This window comes from Pongo pygmaeus, chromosome 1 (assembly GCF_028885625.2).
Source record: "Pongo pygmaeus isolate AG05252 chromosome 1, NHGRI_mPonPyg2-v2.0_pri, whole genome shotgun sequence".
NCBI lineage: Eukaryota > Metazoa > Chordata > Mammalia > Primates > Hominidae > Pongo > Pongo pygmaeus.
In genome coordinates, this window is record NC_072373.2 from 113,727,810 (window position 1) to 113,746,324 (window position 18,515).

General features: G+C 39.8%; 1 protein-coding gene and 1 long non-coding RNA gene across 8 annotated transcripts in view; one reads left to right on the forward strand and one right to left on the reverse strand.

The window, feature by feature from the left end:
• SLC22A15 (solute carrier family 22 member 15) overlaps positions 1-1,155 on the reverse strand; it is a 91,205-nt gene extending 90,050 nt beyond the window's left edge. For 3 of the 7 annotated variants that reach the window (XR_008492284.2, XM_054438048.2, XM_054438040.2), the window contains exon 1: positions 825-1,152. Coding sequence is in view for 4 of the 7 variants with exons in the window: in XM_054438048.2 (XP_054294023.1) it covers positions 825-911 (87 nt within the window). In the remaining 3 variants the exon portion in view is untranslated. Of the gene's footprint in view, positions 1-824 lie in introns of all 7 variants that reach the window. The other 4 variants (XR_010123708.1, XR_008492296.2, XM_063651584.1 and 1 more) reach the window with 2 other exon arrangements.
• On the forward strand, positions 678-18,201 carry LOC129007330 (uncharacterized). Its single transcript, XR_008492298.2, has 3 exons — positions 678-863; positions 3,604-3,705; positions 18,095-18,201. It is a non-coding gene; the product is annotated as an uncharacterized LOC129007330 (long non-coding RNA).
• Positions 18,202-18,515: the final 314 nt, after the last annotated feature.

An 18,515-nucleotide genomic window follows, 5' to 3' on the forward strand; every position in this document is an offset into this window, starting at 1 on the left:
ATGAAATGCCTCTGGCATATTGAGAGAAGCGACTAATGTCAAATGAGCCATTTAAGTTGGTGAAGCACTAATCCTTGCCTGGCGCAGTTAATCTGTAGTGACCTTTCGCATATGGAATCGATATTTTGAGGCTGGGGTGTACAAGTAGGTTCTGAGAATTCCTTATAATGAAGAAGTGATTTCATTTGATAACCACACATGGTAGATGGCACTATTCGGCTTACGGGAGTCTCAGCCCAAGGCTGGCGCACGGCGGAATGAGCCAGCAGAACTTAAACCAGAGGGAAATAAATCCTATGCTTTGAAAGCCCCTAGAAGAGTAAGCCCCCTCAAGCCCAGGAAAAGGGGCAGAGGATACCCGGCGCAGAGGGAGGCGATCCTAGACACAACCTTTTTTTCTGCAGATTATCAAGACTGTGTCCTAGATTCCAAGGTGACAGTGCCACAGGTAGGGTAACAATTCCCTTCATATTTGCAGCGTGTTACAGGCAACAGCGTAGGGCAGGTAACACAATTTTGAATCCTTCCTTAACCAGCATAGCGGCTGAGGAACCTCCCCCAACACGCTCCTTCCACCACTCAAGGTGGCGGGGTGGAGGGCCCGGCAGAACCCAAGAGGCTCTGAGGCCGGCTGGCGACCTTGACGCTGCCGGCCGGGCCCAGGCCACCGCGCGGCGCCTCGCCCCTGCCCCACCCCGACGCTCGCCACACCTCGGTGTTTGCGGAGCCTCGGCCTCTGCCCCGGCGGTCTGGGAGCGGACGCCTAGCCCTGGGCCGGGCGGCCCTGAAGAGGGAAGTGCGGCTGCGGGGCCGCGGGGACTTACCTGCAGCAGCACGGCCAGCAGGAAGCACAAGTACATCTGGTAGATGCCCATCTCCCCCACCGCCTGGAACGCCTCCTCCACCTCCATGGCGGGCCGCGCGCAGGAACCCCGCCACCCCGCCGCCGGCTTAGGCGCGGCCCTCCCGCCCAGCGCGGCCACCCCTGGGCGCCCGGCACCGGCTTGGACCCGCCGGGGCGGGGATGGAAGCGCGGGCGGCGGGGCCGGGGCGGGCCGGGGCGGGGCGCCTGCGCGGGCGGCGGGGCTGTCAGGCTCGAGAGGTGGACGCGGGGCGGGGAGCGGGGAGCGGAGTCGGGCTACGCGGGGCGAGGGGCGAGGAGGGCGTTCGAGATCCGGGGCTAGATGCCCTGGACCCGGGCCTCTGGACTTCCTGTTAAAAAAAAAAAAATGGTGTTTTGGTGTATGTTTTGTTTTGAGAGGGACCGCTGTGTGCGCCTTAAAGTGAGGAAAGAGGAAGTGGGCCGGGCTGAGGGCCTAAGAAGAAACATCGGGACCGCGTCCGCGTGTGACCCAGGGCTCTGCCTACAGGGGACCCCGCAGCTGGCGGGCGGCCTGGCGGCTCTCAGCAATGCCTGTCGTTATGCCCAAACCAGTTTAATGCGGGGGCTTGGGGAGCCCTAGAGCCTTCAGAGAAAAGTGCTGTCTGTGCAGCATTTCTTTCCAGTCTTACTCTGTGCTAGCCATGGGTTAAGTACACTGGTAGGCAAGCAAATTCTTGTAAAACCATCGGATACATTTGCTTATAGAAGTATGCACGAGGTACAAAGGAAGTGCAAAAGACGAAGGATTAATCTGTGGGGCAGGAGGTGAAGGCTGCCAAGGTATTTAAAGGATAAACGGCAGTTTGTCAGGTGGAAATTAAAAAAAAAAAAAAAAAAGCGTGGCAGGGCCAAGGGACGCTGGACACCTGCGTTAGTCCCCTCATGCCTCCACCTCCTAACCTCATTTTCTTTTTTGTTTATTATGTGTTGTCTTTTTTAACAGCTGCATAGTATTCCATTGTCTAGACCATGACTCCTAGTTTAACATTGAATAGAAATGGCGACCGGCTAGTGTCCTTGACCTGCCAGCATCCTTCTTATGCTTCCAAAATTTTCCGTTAATTGTGATGTCTGTTGCTGCGTATTGGTAGCTAGGCTTTACTGGTCAGCTGCTTTCTTTTTTTAGCAATTAAATGAATGCTCACTGTAATTGAATTTATCAGTGGGTTGGAAACTGTAAACTCTATAAACTCTAAGATTTTTTTCTCCCTCTCAAGGAAACGTTTCTGTATAAGTACTATTAATAGTTTAAAAAGTTTCCTTCTTTGGCTGTTTCCTACGAATCCTCATTGTTAATAAATGCTGAAGTTTAACAAGTGCATTTTTGCATTTATTGACACGATCCTATTGTTTTTCTTCTTGGATCTGATAATCGGGTACATTATGGTAATAGTTTTTTTGATATTGAACTTTACTGGAATAAATCCTATTAATACTTGCTCATAATATTGCTATTTATTGCCAAATTTAATTTGCTAGTGTTTTGTCTAGGGACTTTACATCTGTGACTAGCGAACTAGGCCTATAATTTTCTTTTCTTCCTGATGCTCATGTCTAGATTTGGCAGTAAGATTTTATAGTGCTTTCATAACATGAGTGTGAGTGTTTGGTAAAACTCTCCTGCAACCGTCTAGACTTAGCTTGTTTTGCAGGGGGAGCCTCTTTATTACAGATTTATAGATATGGGTAAAGATAGATAGATGTGTATAACTAGATATATTTGTATGTCTTTGCATTTCTTCTTGAACCACTTTTTTTCTAGAAATGTTTCTATTTTATCTAGTTTAGAAATTGTTTTTGGAATAAACTTGTTCACATTGTTCTCTTGGGGTTTTTAAAAATAAGGGTCTAACTGTGTTTATGTCCCATTTTTCATTCTGAATAGTGTTCATCTTTATTGTTCCAATCTTACCAGTCTTGCCAGAGGTTTGTCTACTTTATTATTTTTTAAATTAGTTTTGTGAATTTTTTTCTTTTTTATTTCATGGATTATATGAATTCTTTCCTTTGTTTTTTTTTACTTTTGTTACTCTAATTCTTTTACTAGCCACATGACTTGAAAGTTTAGCTTCTTTGCTTCTAATATTTCTTTTTGAAGAATAATTATATGTGGCTGGGCTCAGTGGCTCATGCCTGTAATCCCAGCACTTTGGGAGGCCAAAGCAGGTGGATCACCTGAGGTTAGGAGTTCAAGTCCAGCCTGGCAAACATGGTGAAACTCTGTCTCTGCTAAAAATACAAAAATTAGCCGGACGTGGTGGCACAGGCCTATAGTCCCAGCTACTCAGGAGGCTGAGGCAGGAGAATCATTTGAACCTGGGAGGCAGAGGCTGCAGTGAGCTGAGATTGTGCCATTACACTCCAGCCTGGGCAACACAGCAAGACTCCGTCTCAAAAGTAAATTAATTAATTAATTAAATAATTATATTTAAGGTTGTACTTACCTTTCTGTAGGACTTTACTCCATCCGACAAGTTTTGTCATGTGGTACTTTTGTTGTCTTTACTTTTAAATATTTCATGACATTGTAATTTCTTCTTTAACCAATGAGCTATTTTTAGTGCATTTTTTGTTTCCAATTAAAGGTTGCCAATTTTTTTTACCATCTTTTTAGTGTTGTTTATAATTTATATGCTTTGTAGACAGAGATTATATTAAATCTTGGAAATTGTTTTAATTTTTTGTGACCTAATATGTGATTTTTCTTTTTTTTTTGACAGTGTCTTTCTCTGTCACCCAGGCTGGAGTGCAGTGGCTTGATCACATCTCACTGCAGCCTTAACCTCCCCAGCTCAGGTGATCCTTCCACCTCAGCCTCCCAGGTAGGTAGAACAATAGGCACACACCACCATGGCTAATTTTTATTTTTTGTAGAAATGGGGTTTTGCCATGTTGCCCAAGTTGATCTCAAACTCCTGACCTCAAGTGATCTACCCACCTCAGCCTCTCAGAGTGCTGGGATTACAGGTGTAAGTCACCGTGCCCAGCCCATAGCCTTTTTTTTTTTCTAATGTTCCACATGTATTGAAAATAACATATATTCTCCACTTGTTGTGTGCAAGATTCTCTATTAATCAAACTTGATCTAATTTTATTCAAGTAGTCTATATTATTACTTAATTTTTCTGTGCTGACTGTATCAGTTTTTAATAAATATATCAAAATTTTCCAAAATTAATATCATTTTTGAGTTTATCAAGTTCTCTTTTTGTCTCTGTGTGCTCATAAAGGTACTAATTGAATCTTTTTTATGATGAAATAGCTCTTTTTAGTGCTTTTGGTCTTTTTTATTTTGTCTCATATCGATATTGTTGCATCACCTTTTCTGTTGTTTGTATTTTCCTTGTAATCTTTTTATTCTTATATTGTCTTTATGTTCATCCTTTAAGTTTCTTTCTGCTTAAGGCATATGTCTTAATCTATTTTGGCTCCTATAACAAAATACCTTAGATTGGGTAATTCGTAAAACAGAAATTTATTGCTCACAGTTCTGGAGGCTGGGCAGTCTAAAATCAAGGCACCGGTAGATTTGGTGTCTGATGAAGGACTGCTCTCTGCTTCAGAGATGTCACCTTCTTGTCGCATCCTTATAGTAGGAGGAGAAGAGAGCTCTCCGGAGTCTTTTATGGGAGCATTAATCCCATTCATGAGGATGGAGCCCTCATCATTTAATCACTTCTCAAGGGCCCTACTTCTTAATACTATCACATTTGGTATTAGGTTCCAACACTAATTTAGGGAGACACTGCTGTCATTTGAACGTTTCCCCTCCAAAATTCAGATGTTCTCAATGCAAGAGTGTTGGGAGGTGTGTAGTGACCCTAGTCAGTGAGAAGTGAAGTGAGGACTGCTGCTAGCAACGCAACCAGTCAGGGTTGCCCTGTTGCGTTTTAGACTTACTTAGGACCTGTTACCCCTTTCTTCTTTCCTATTTCTCACTTTTGGAATAGCAGTGTCTATGCTATGCCTGTACACTATTGTGTTTTGAAAGCACATAACTTGTTTGATTTCACAAGTTTACAGGTGGGAAGGAATTTGCCTCAGGATAAACCATGCATTGGTTCCCATATCTTTGGACTTTAGACTTTATAAAGTTGATGCTGGAATGAGCTAAGATTTTAGGGGCTATTGACAGGAAATAAATGTATTTTTGTGTGAGAAGGACATGAATTTTGGTGAGGGGGCAGGGGCAGAATGCTATGGTTTGAATATGTTTCCCTCCGGAATTCAGACGTTTCCAATGCAACAGTATTAGGAACTGTGGCCTTTGAGAAGTAAATTACTCATGAGGGCTCTGCCCTCATAAATGGGATTAGGTGCCCTTATAAAATGGCATGACAAGGGAATTTGTCCCATTTGCCCTTCCACCTTCTGCCATGTGAGGATATAATGTTCCTCCTCTTTGGACAATGCAGCCCTCACCAGACAACAAACCTGCTAGCACCTTAATCTTAGGCTTCCCAGCCTCTAGAACTGTAATAAACAAATTTATTTTCTTTATAAATGACCAAGTCAGTGATATTTGGTCAGAGTAGCACAGACAGACTAAGACAGACACTAATATTCAGACCATAGCAGCATGTTTATGAAAGGAGGACTTCTTTTTTCCATCCAGGTTGATAATGTCTGTCTTTTATTTAATTAATTAATTTATTTATTTGTATTTTATTTATTTATTTATTTATTTTTTGAGATGGAGTCTCACTCTGTCACCAGGCTGGAGTGCAGCGGCCCGATCTCGGCCTACTGCAACCTCCGACTGCCTGGTTCAAGTGATTCTCCTGCCTCAGCCTCCTGAGTAGCTGGAATTACTAGCACACGCCACCACGCTCAGCTAATTTTTGTATTTTTAATAGAGACGGGATTTCACCATGTTGGCCAGGATGGTCTCGATCTCCTGACCTCATGATCCACTTGCCTTGGCCTCCCAAAGTGCTGGGATTAGAGGTGTGAGCCACCGCGCCCGGCCATCTCTGTCTTGTAATAGATGAGTTAAATCCATTTATATTTATTGGGAGCGGTATATCAGAAATTATTTCTACCAACTTATTTTGTTTTCTGTTTATCATCTTCTTTTTCCTTTCTGGCCATCTGTTAGATTGTTAAAGTTATTTTTATACTGCCTTTCTCTCCTTTGCTTTTTTGAAGAGCTACAGATTATTATTATTATTTTGATAGCTATTCCCACATTTTTAACATCCACAGAACTATGCACTTTTCCACAGTGTTTATAATTATATAATATATCTCTCTCCTTTTCAAACTGGATAAAAACCTACACAAGATTACAAGGGTACTGTATCTGAGAAAACTTAGAAGGACCTAAAGATGTTGTGTTCTGGAAATCTTTGTTAGTTGACCCAAGAAGAGAGGATCATGATGCCAAAAACACTGATGTAGAAGATTCATGTGAAGTTTTACTTTCATTGTTAAGCAAAATTATCCTAAACTTGGAAATAATAAGACAGCAAGAAGAGGTGGGTGTGGTTTTTTGTTTGTTTGTTTGTTTGTTTGTTTGTTTTCTTGAGATGCAGTCTCGGTCTGTCACCCAGGCTGGAGTGCAGTGGTGCCATCCTGGCTCACTGCAACCTCCGCCTCCCAGGTTCAAGTGATTCTCATGCCTCAACCTCCCAAGTAGCTGGGATTACAGGCACATGCCACCACGCCTGGCTAATTTTTTATTTTTAGTAAAGACCATGTTGACCAGGCTGGTCTCGAACTCCTGACCTTAGGTGATGTGCCTGCCTCGGCCTCCCAAAGTGCTGGGATTACAGGTGTGAGCCGCTGTGCCCAGCCATGGGTGTGTTTTTTAATGCAGTAATGGAGCATTGTTTAACAGGTCTGCCCCCAGGATTATTTAATTCTGTAGGAGAATGTTCCTGCATTTGACTTTACTATTTACTATATTAATAAGAGCTCAGGCACTGTGCAGTGAGTTGTCAACTTACAGATTTTTTTAGTGTGTGGTAGAGATGTAAGTGATTATGTTCAGTAAGAAGGATAATCTATGATTTCATTACCCTGTAGGATATTAACGGGTTTTGTATCTAATCTAGCAATCCTATTCTAGCATTCTTTTTTGTGTGTAAATAATACTTTCTTCAAATGCTCTTAGAACCAGTTTATCATCCTGCTGGTTCCCTCATAATTACTGAATGGAATAAAAGCTTTGACATAGATTCATTCTATATTGGTAAGAGAGTCATGTTTTTAACTTTTGAGGATTTTTCTTTGACATCATTATGTGTTTGAGTGAAAAACTATATAAATTAATATTTTATATGACATACAATTAACAAATTAAGTGTTAATTAGATATTAGATTAGTTCATCTTACTCCCTAAAAATATATGTTTTTAAGTGGGTCAAAAACTTTTCTACATATTCAGTATTTATTTACCTTGTATTGGGATCTATATGCCAGATGTAATTGATGATTGTGAGAACAGAAAGTGCAATCTGAAATGACGTCTGATGAATTGACAGAGACCAGGAAAGGGCTGGAACTTTTTCCTACAGGTGATGGGAACCACTAAAGTGTTTTAAGTCGGAGTGATGTGAGTTTTAAAAGATGATTTGGCAGCAGCGGAAAATGCATATAACACCAGTTAAGACGTTATTGTAATGGCCCAAACAGGACCCAATGAGGGCTTAAAACAGAACAATGATAACAGGAATGGAAAAATGAAGTCAAATTTAAGGTAAAAATCAACAAAATTGACATTTTGCAGGTGCAAAAAAGGGAGAAATCATGAACAACTCCCATGTTTAGTCATTGTAGCCAGACTTGGGGAGTGGAGGTGCTATTAACTGAGACAGGGAACACAGAAGTTGGATTAGGTTTGCGGTGGCAGGTTGAGGAGCCTACAATAAGAATGGTGGGGCTTACCGGCATTGCTCCTTTAAATGGTCATTGCCCCTTTAAGATTCTGCCCTTCCCCCTTAACCCACCCAGGCCCCTGCTGGATTTCCTTGCCCTAATTTACAGTCAGCACCAAAGCTTCTGAGCATGCGCTCAAGGAAGAGCTGGACTAATTAAAGCTCTCCTGAGGTTCAAGGTATGGCATCTGTGGCTCTTAGCAAAGAGTTCCATTTTTAAGAACATATTTTCTCCAGCTGACCATTTTTTCTCATTTTTCTTTTTAAATCTTTTTCTTCCATAACTTTATATTATCTCTATCTTTTTTATCACTCAAGAATAATTAACATCTGGGTTTTTTTCTTTTAATTATAAAAAATTAAAATAATGTTTTCAATATAGCATCTATCAAAGATACTGTTTGATCCATGAGAGAAAAAAATTAACTTTATTTGGTCAGTTACATAAATCTTGGGAGCAAATATAATCAATCATGATCGTGTTCTTTTTTTTTAATTACAAAACCTGTGCACCTTACTACTGTGTCGTGTCTTTTGTTTCATTGGTAATTTGGTGTCCCAGATGGCTACTGAAATTTGGTGTGTAAGATAATAGACTTTCTGGATGTCACATATTGTTAGAAATCCTTGGAAATCAGTGTTCTATCCCAGCCTAAATGCACTGCCTTTTAAAGAAAAATCTGAAGAACATTTCTCCCTCATCATAAGCCTTCATTCATGCTGAGATAACACTTTATAGTTAGAATGTCACAGCACCATACCTTAATAAAGATAGCTAAAGTACATATACCTCTGTCAACATTAAGTTGATATAAACATAGCAAATATGATGGGAAGAAGCAAATAACAAGGGAGTCAGGAGATTTTGTTGGTAGATGCCTGGGAAGAAGGAGCAAAAGACGAAGGGAAGAGAAGTAAAAAGAAAATGGAGTTAGCAGTGAGGTGGACATTATCAGGTCTTCCAAACCAACAACAGTCATTCAAAAAGATTGTTAAGTGGGTGAAAAACATATTAAAAAAGATCTACATTTAATTTGGAGAAATCGGCCATTTCCATGTCTCAAACCTTAGCAATAAAACAAAAGAGTATAAATAGAGTTAGGTATAAAATTCAGGAAGTTAAGGTAGAGAGATATGAAATATGAGGAAAATTAACCGTTAATTATATTTGAATTTAGATAGTAGAGTATATTGCTTGCTAAGAGTCCAATTTTACATGTTGTCCAAGAGGCACTAAGCTTAGATAATAGTGCATTCATTTAGTTCAACAGATTCATTCCTGAGTGCCCATATTTAATGAAAATGTCAGTGTTGTTACTGTTTTTGTTGCTGTTGCTGATGCTATTTCTTACATGGGAGAGTTATATAACTAGGGAATACTGAGTGACATGATGAATTTGCTATATTCATGGAGTCAATAAATAGAGTGATTTAGCAGAATGGATGAAAAACCTGGCCTATGCAGGCACAAATGCCTCACAGTTTCCCAGGATTAAAATATAGATGCTTATTAGAACTTCCAGAACCACTTCTATTGTTGAGTATTGCACAAGAATGACAATGATGTATATCAAGAGTCTCAAAGCCAACTGGGCTTTCTAAATTAAAAACAGCAATTTGCATTACTTTTATTTTTTTCCATTTTTATTTATTTTTATTTCTGTTTTTTATTTTTCCATAAGATATTGGGGTACAGGTGATATTTGGTTACATGAGTAAGTTCTTCAGCAGTGATTTGTGAGATTTTGGTGCACCCATCACCCAGGCAGTATACACTGCACCCCATTTGTAGTCTTCTATCCCTCAACCCACTCCCACTCTTTCACCCCAAGTCCCCAAAGTCCATTGTACCATTCTTATGCCTTTGCATCCTCATAGCTTAGCTCCCACATATCAGTGAGAACATATGATGTTTGGTTTTCCATTCTTGAGTTTCTTCACTTAGAATAATAGTCTCCAATCTCATCCAGGTCACTGCAAATGCCGTTAATTCATTTCTTTTCATGGCTGAGTAGTATTACATCAAATATATACACCACAATTTCTTTATTCACTCATTGATTGATGGGCATTTGCATTGGTTCCATGATTTTGCAATTGTGAATTGTGCTGCTATAAATCTGCGTGTACAAGTATCTTTTTCGTATAATGACTCCTTTTCCACTGAATAGATACCCAGTAGTGGGATTGCTGGATCAAATGGTAGTTCTACTTTTAGTTCTTTAAGGAATCTCCACACTGTTTTCCATATGTAGGTGGGGATGTAAACTAGTACATCCCCACTAGCAGTGTAGAAGTGTTCCTTGATCACTGCACCCACGCCAACATCTACTGTTTTTTGATTTTTTTATTATGGCCATTCTTGCAGGAGTAAGGTGGTATCACATTGCGGTTTTGATTTGCATTTCCCTGATCATTAGTGATATTGAGCATTTTTTTTTTTTTTTTTGAGACAGAGTCTTGCTCTGTTGCCCTGTTGCCCAGGTTGGAGTGCAGTGGCACGATCTCCGCTCACTGCAAACTCCACCTCCCGGATTCACGCCATTCTCCTGCCTCAGCCTCCCGAGTAGCTGGGACTGTAGGTACCCACCACGACGCCCAGCTAATTTTTTTGTATTTTTAGTAGAGACAGGGTTTCACCATGTTAGCCAGGATGGTCTTGATCTCCTGACCTCATGATCCGCCCACCTCGGCCTCCCAAAGTGCTGGGGGCATTTTTTCATGTTTGTTGGCCATTTGTTTGTTCTTCTTTTGAGAATTGTCTATTCATGTCCTTAGCCCACTTTTTGATGCAATTGTTTTTTCTTACTGATTTGTTTGAGTTGGATATTAGTTGGATATTTGTTTGATTCTGGATATTAGTCCTTTGTCAGATGTACAGACTGTGGAGATTTTCTCCCACTCTGTAGATTGTCTGTCTACTCTGCTGACTGTTCCTTTTGCTGTGCAAAAGCTCTTTAGTTTAATTAAGTCTCAACTACTTATCTTTGTTTTTATTCATTTGCTTTTGGATTCTTGGTCATGAAATCCTTGCCTAAGCTAATGTCTAGAAGGGTTTTTCCAATGTTGTCTTCTAGAATTTTTATAGTTTCAGGCATTAGATTTAAGTCCTTAATCCATCTTGAGTTGATTTTTGTGTAAGGTGAGAGATGAGGATCCAGTTTCATTCCCCTACATGTGGCTAGCCAATTATCCCAGCACCATTTGTTGAAAAGTGTGTCCTTTCCCCACTTTATGTTTTTGTGTGCTTTCTTGAAGATCAGTTTGCTGTAAGTATTTGGCTTTGTTTCTGGGTTCTCTGTTCTGTTCCATTGGTCTATGTACCTATTTTTATACCGGTACCATGCTGGCTTGTTGACTATGGCCCTACAGTATAGTTTGTAATCAGGTGGTGTGATGCTTCCAGATTTGTTCTTTTTGCTCAGACTTGCTTTGGATATGTGGGCTCTTTTTCAGTTCCATATGAATTTTAGAATTGTTTTTTCTAATTTTGTGAAGAATGATGGTGGTATTTTGATGGGGATTGCATTGAATTTGTAGATTGCTTTTGGCAGTGTGGTCATTTTCACAATATTGATTCTACCTATCCATGAGCATGGGATATGTTTTCATTTGTTTGTATCATCTATGATCTCTTTCAGCAGTGTTTTGTAGTTTTCCTTGTAGAGGTTTTTTGACTCCTTGGTTAGGTATATTCCTAAATATTTTATTTTTTTGGCAGCCTTTGAAAAAGGGGCTGAGTTCTTGATTTGATTCTCAGCTTGGTCGCTGTTGTATAGAAGAGCTACAGATTTGTGTACATTAATCTTGTATCCGGAAATGTTGCTGAGTTATTTTATTAGTTCTAGGAGCTTTCTGGAGGAATCTTTAGGGTTTTCAAGGTAAATGATCATATGGCCAGCAAACAGTGACAGTCTGACTTCCTCTTTACTTTTTGGATTTGGATGCCCCTTATTTCTTTCTCTTGTCTGACTGCTCTGGCTAGGACTTCCAGTACTATGTTGTAGAGGAGTGGTGAGAGTGGGCGTTGTTACCTTGTTCCAGTTCTCAGAGAAAATGCTTTCAACTTTTCCCCATTTGGTATTATGTTGGCTGTGGGCTTGTCGTAGATGGCTTTTGTTACATTGAGGTATGTACCTCATATGCCAGTTTTGCCGAGAGTTTTAATCATAAAGGGATGCTGGATTTTGTCAAATGCTTTTTCTGCATCTATTGAGATGATAGTGTGATTTTTGTTTTTAATTCTGTTTATGTGGTGTACCACATTTACTGACTTGCATATGTTAAACCATCGCTGCATCCCTGGTATGAAACCCACTCGATCGTGGTGGATTATCTTTTTGATATGTTGTTGGATTTGGTTAGCTAGTATTTTGTTAAGGATTTTAGCATCTATGTTCATCAAGGATATTGGTCTGTAGTTTTCTTTTTTGGTTTTGTCCTTTCTGGTTTTGGTATTAGGGTAATGCTAGCTTCATAGAATGAATTAGGGAGGGTTCCTTCTTTCCCTATCTTGTGGAATAGCGTCAAAAGGATTGGTACCGATTCTTCCTTGAATGTCTGGTAGAATTCTGCTGTGAATCCATCTGGTCCCAGGCACTTTTTGTTGGTAACTTTTTTTTTTTTTTTTTTGAGACAGAGTTTCGCTCTTTTTGCCCAGGCTGGAGAGCAATGGTGCGAACTCAGCTCACTGCAACCTCCATTTCCTGGGTTCAAGCGATTCTCCTGCCTCAGCCTCCCAAGTAGCTGGGATTACAGGCATGCACCACCACACTCAGCTAAATTTGTATTTTTAGTAGAGATGGGGTTTCACCATGTTGGTCAGGGTAGTCATGAACAGTAATTTTTTAATTACCATATCAATCTCACTGCTTGTTATTGGTCTGTTCAGAGTATCTAATTTTTCCTGATTTAAGCTAGGAGGGTTGTATTTTTCCAGGAATTTATCCATCTCTTCTAGGTTTTTTAGTTTATGTTCGTAAAGGTGTTCATAGTAGCCTTGAATGATCTTTTCTGTTTCAGTGGTGTCAGTTATAATATCTCCTGTATCATTTCTTAATGAGGTTATTTGGATTTTCTTTCTTCTTTTCTTGGTTAATCTTGCTAATGGTCTATTACTTTTATTTATCTTTTCAAAGAACCAGCTTTTTGTTTCATTTACCTTTTATATTTTTTTGTGTGTTTCAGTTTCATTTAGTTCTGCTCTGATCTTGGTTATTTTTGTTTTCTTCTGCTGGATTTGGGTTTGGTTTGTTCTTGTTTCTTTAGTTCCTTGAGGTGTGACCTTAGAATGTCAGTTAGTGCTCTTTCAGTCTTTTTGATATAGGCATTTGGTGTTATGATCTTTCCTCTTAGCACCACCTTTGCTGTATCCCAGAGGTTTTGATAGGTTGTGTCATTACTGTCGTTCAGTTTGAACAATTTTTTAATTTCCATCTTGATTTTGTTTTTGACCCAATGCTCATTCAGAAACAAGTTATTTAATTTCCATGTATTTGTATGGTTTTGAAGGTTCCTTTTGGAGTTGATTTCCAGTTTTATTCCACTGTGGTCTGAGAGAGTGTTTGACATAATTTCAATTTTCTTAAATGTATTGAGACTCTTATGGCCTATCATATGGTCTATCTTGGAGAAAGTTCCATGAGTTATTGAATAGAATGTGTATTCTGTGGTTGTTGGATGAAATGTTCTGTATATATCTATTAAGTCCATTTGTTTCAAGGTGTTTGATATAATTTCAATTTTCTTAAATGTATTGAGACTCTTATGGCCTATCATATGGTCTATCTTGGAGAAAGTTCCATGAGTTATTGAATAGAATGTGTATTCTGTGGTTGTTGGATGAAATGTTCTTTATATATCTATTAAGTCCATTTGTTTCAAGGTATCGTTTAAATCCATTATTTCTTTGTTGACTGTCTTTCTTGATGACCTGTCAAGTGCTGTCAGTGGAGTATTGAAGTCCCCCACTATTATTGTGTTGCTATCTCATTTCTTAGGTCTATTAGTAATTGTTTTATAAATTTGGGAGCTCCAGTGTTAGGCACATATATGTTTAGGATTGTGATATTTTCCTCTTGCACAAGGCCTTTTACTGTTATGTAATGTCCCTCTTTGTCTCTTTTAACTGCTGTTGCTTTAAAGTTTGTTTTGTCAGATATAAGAATAGCTACCCTGCTCATATTTGATGTCTGTTTGCATGAAATGCTTTTCCCCATGCTCTTTACTTTAACATGAGTCCTTATGTGTTAGGTTAGTCTCCTGAAAGCAGCAGGTAGTTGGCTGGTGAGTTCTTATCCATTCTGAGGTTCTGTATCTTTTATGTGGAGCATTTAGGCCATTTACATTCAATGTTAGTATTGAGATGTGAGGTACTATTGCATTCATTGTGCTATTTTTTGCCTGTGTACCTTGGATTTTTTGTTTTATGTTTTTGCCTTTTAACTTGTTTTTTTTGTTTTATAGGTCCTGTGTGATTTATGCTTTAAAGAGTTTCTGTTTTGATGTGTTTCCAGGATTTGTTTGAAGATTTAGAGCTTCTTTTAGCAGTTCTTGTAGTGGTGGCTTGGTAGTATCGACGTCTCTCACCAATTGTTTGTCTGAAAAAGACTGTATCTTTCCTTCATATATGATGCTTAGTTTCACTGGATACAAAATTCTTGGCTGTTAATCGTTTTGTTTGAGGAGGCTGAAGATAGGGCCCCAGTCTCTTCTAGCTTATAGGGTTTCTGCTGAGAAATCTGCTGTTAATCTGATAGATTTTCCTTTATAAGTTACCTGGTGCTTCTCTTTCACCACTCTTAAGATTCTTTTCTTTGTCTTAACTTTAGATAACCTGATGACAATGTGCCTAGGCAATGAGCTGTTTGTGACGAATTTCCCAGGTGTTTTTTGTGCTTCTTGTATTTGGATGTCTAGGTCTCTAGCAAGGTGGGGGAAGTTTTCCTCGATTATTTCCCCAAAATGTTTTCCAAGCTTCTAGAATTCTCTTCTTCCTCAGGAACACCAATTATTCTTAGGTTTGGTTATTTAACATAATCCCAGACTTCTTGGAAGCTTTGTTCATATTTTCTTATTCTTTTTTGTGTTTGTTGGATTGGGTTAATTCGAAGACCTTGTCTTCGAGCTCTGAATTTCCTTCTTCTACTTGTTCAATTCTATTGCTGAGACTTTCCAGAGCATTTTGCTTTTCTATAAGTGTCTCCAATCTTTCCTGAATTTTTAATTGTTTTTTCTTTAAGCTATTTACTTCCTTGAATATTTTTCCCTTCACTTCTTGTATCGTTTTTTGGATTTCCTTGCATTAGGCTTTGTCTTTCCCTGGTGCCTCCCTAATTAGCTTAATAACTGACCTCCTGAATTCTTTTTCAGGTAAATCAAGGATTTCTTCTTGGTTTGGATTCATTGCTGGTGAACTAGTGTGATTTTTGGGGGGTGTTAAAGAGCTTTGTAACCAGATTTGGTTTTCTGGTTCCTTCTCATTTGGGTAGGCTCTGTCAGAGGGAAGGTCTAGGGCTGAAGGCTGTTGTTCAGATTCTTTTGTCCCACAATGTGTTCCCTTGATGTAGTACTCTCCCCTTTTTCCTATGGATGTAGCTTCCTGTGAGCCAAACTGCAGTGATAGTTGTCTCTCTTCCAGGTCTAGCCACTCAGAGAGTCTACCTGACTCCGGGCTGGTACTGGGGGTTGTCTGCACAGAGTCCTGTGATGTAAACTGTCTCTGCGTCTCTCAGCCACGGATACCAGTGCCTGTTCCAGTGGAGGTGGCAGGGGGGTGCAATGGACTCCATGAAGGTTCTTAGCTTTGCTGGTTTAATGCTCTATTTTTGTGCTGGTTGGCCTCCTGCCAGGAGGTGGTGCTTTCCAGAGAGCATCAGCTATGGTATTACAGAGAGGAACTGATGGTGAGTGGGGCCCTAGAACTCCCAAGATTATATGCCCTTTGTTTTCAGCTACCGGGGTGTGTAGGGGAGGACCATCAGGTGGGGTCAGGGCTAGACCTGTCTGAGTTCAGACTCTCCTTGAGGGGGCTTGCTGTGGCTGAGTATTTGGGGTGTCTCCTGGGTCCTGCAGGAACAGTCAGCTTCCTTCAGAGGGTCTGTGGATCCTCTCAGGATTGCTGGCTTGTTCTTGCAGTCGATCTGGAGCTAAAATTCACAATGCAAGCCTCTGCACACTGCTCTGTCCATCTGAATCAGCTAGTTCTGCCTCCCGTCTGGTCTGCCATAATGATCTCTCTCCTTCTCCATTGCTTTTAGAAAATAGGAAACCAGAGTAGATTACAGAGAATCAAGTTTGATACACTTAATCTACTCAGGCTCAGAAAGGAGAGGTCACAAATCCTAAACCATTCTGAAAATCATCAGTATTAGAATGCATTCAACACATGGTTGCTGAGGACCTGCTTTGTACTGACCACTGTTCTAGAGATAACACAGTGTTTAAACCAGACAAAAATTCTAGCTTTTGGAGCTTGCATTCCAGGGAAGACTTTTCCTTCTTGGCAGTAGTTCCACATGGGATGGGTGGGGTGACGGCAAGGAGAAAGAGAATGAAGTTGTAGATTGTGGAAATTGCACGCTTGCTCTATTATCTGATCATGAAATAAAAACATAAGCAATGTGATGTCCAGGCCTTATGACTCATGCCTGTAATCTCAACACTTTGGGAGGCTAAGGTGGAAGGATTATTTGAGTCCAGGCATTCAAGACTAGCCTGGGCAACATAATGAGACCTCATCTGTACAAAATATTTTTAAAAATTAGCTGGGCACGGTGGCATGCACCTGTAATCCCAGCTACTTGGGAGGCTGAGGTGGGAGGATCTCTTGAGCCAGGGAGGTCAACATTGCAGTGAGCCCTGACCACACCACTGCACTCCAGCCTGAGCCACAAAGCAAGACCCTATCTCAAAAATAATAAAATAATAAACAAACAAACAAAAAAACCCATAGCAATGTGAACCAAACAGATTATAAAGGAGGATGATATCCATTAAGTCTTCTTCATTCTCATGGCTCTTGTCCCTGTGTTTATTTGCCTTAAGAATGTAGCCAAATCTTATCTCCCTCTAGTGAAAATCACTTGATAGAAAGTTACATTAATGCACAAATTCGCAAAGAGAATTTGCATGATTTTCAGAACCAAATTAATCCCTAATTACTGGCATACAACTATTTCAGCCGAAAGATCATATTGCATTTTAAACAATATAAACTCATGCTTTATCAGTCTTCATTTGCATAAGAAGCATCTTATTCTCAGCCAAACAGAGCAAATCAAATCCTGAAAGTTATTTGTTCCAGCACAAGACTTTGAATATTCTGTGTCCTTTTCTACTCCTACAGTTAATCTGCCAGAGCCAAGATTATTCCTTCACCTTTTTTTAGTCCTTGAACCTTTTGCAAAGCTAATGAAAGTTATAGGATTTCTCAGAAATATGAGGGTACAGGAAAATGTGCACTCATGCACAAACATATTTTGAATGCCGCTTTTTAAAAAATCACCAAGTCCAACCCCTATATGATAAAAATGATAAATTAAGGCTATGGGAAGTTAAAAAATATGCTAAAGATGGTTAAGAGACATACTGAAAGTCAAACAGTCAACAGAGAAGTACATGAAACCAAGTTCTCAAAAGTTTGCTTTGTTCTGCCAGTACCTGAGACCATTCTCAGATATATAGGTCCCCAGCTCTGAACCACCTTGTCAATATTAATATAGAAAAACATTATCTTGGTAACACATTTGCACTCTGATTCCTTTGTGAACAGAGTTAATGTGTCCTCTGACCCACAATGATTTTAGGGTTGCCACTTGAGCTGAACAGGGCCTTTCCTCCCATCTTCCAACGCAGAAACTCTCGTTGGGCATCCAGAGTAACTCAACAACATGACTGCCATCACAAACATGTGCAGAAAGAGTTCTGACCTGTTGTGTTGGAAGCCAGAGAATGGAATAGTTTTGTAGCTCTCCTTTGTGGCTTATTCCTTACTCAACAGCCATTCTGCTTTTGACCTGAAAAACTGGGCCAGGGAGATGCTGTACCATCAGGCATATTTCTTATTGGGCTGTGAAAGTCTAGCATATGGCTAATTACAATTTACACCTCCTTAAGTGCTCTAACAATCCACTAAAGGCTGTTTTGTCTCTTTGGTTTACTGTTTGTAGCACTTTTTGCAGGCAAAGCAGTAAACAATTCCTTTGGAGGTACTTTTTAATTTCAAATGATGATGGAAGATGATGATCTTCTGTCTGGGTTGTTAATGATATATTCTCAGCCTGATCTGTTAAATGATTGTGTTCCTAATGATGTGTCATTTGCTTTTTATAGTGTCCTGGTGACCAGTTTTCTATTTCTTCATCTTCCATGGTGGAGACATGCCCATTGAGGATAAAATAAAGAACTAAGGTAGGTGAAGGAAAAATAAAGAAGATGAGATTTTAGGAACAAAATATCTATGGCATAAAATGCACTAATAGAAATAATAACTAATAAAGATATTTGAAGTGAGTTGTTTCATTTTTGTATTCTTATTTTTGTCACTGCCCTTTTTAGCTGTGTGTTTGTGAGACAAAATTGTGCTCTGTTGCAAGAAGATGGGTGTCTCTTAAAATAACATAGAATGGAAAAATATTGCCTCAAAGTTAACGTAGTTTTTAATTTGTTAGATATTAAAATGCAAGCTGATAACTAGACATCACTTAAACAGAGAGGTTTTCTATTTAATGAAGTGGTTTGCACGGGGAATAGA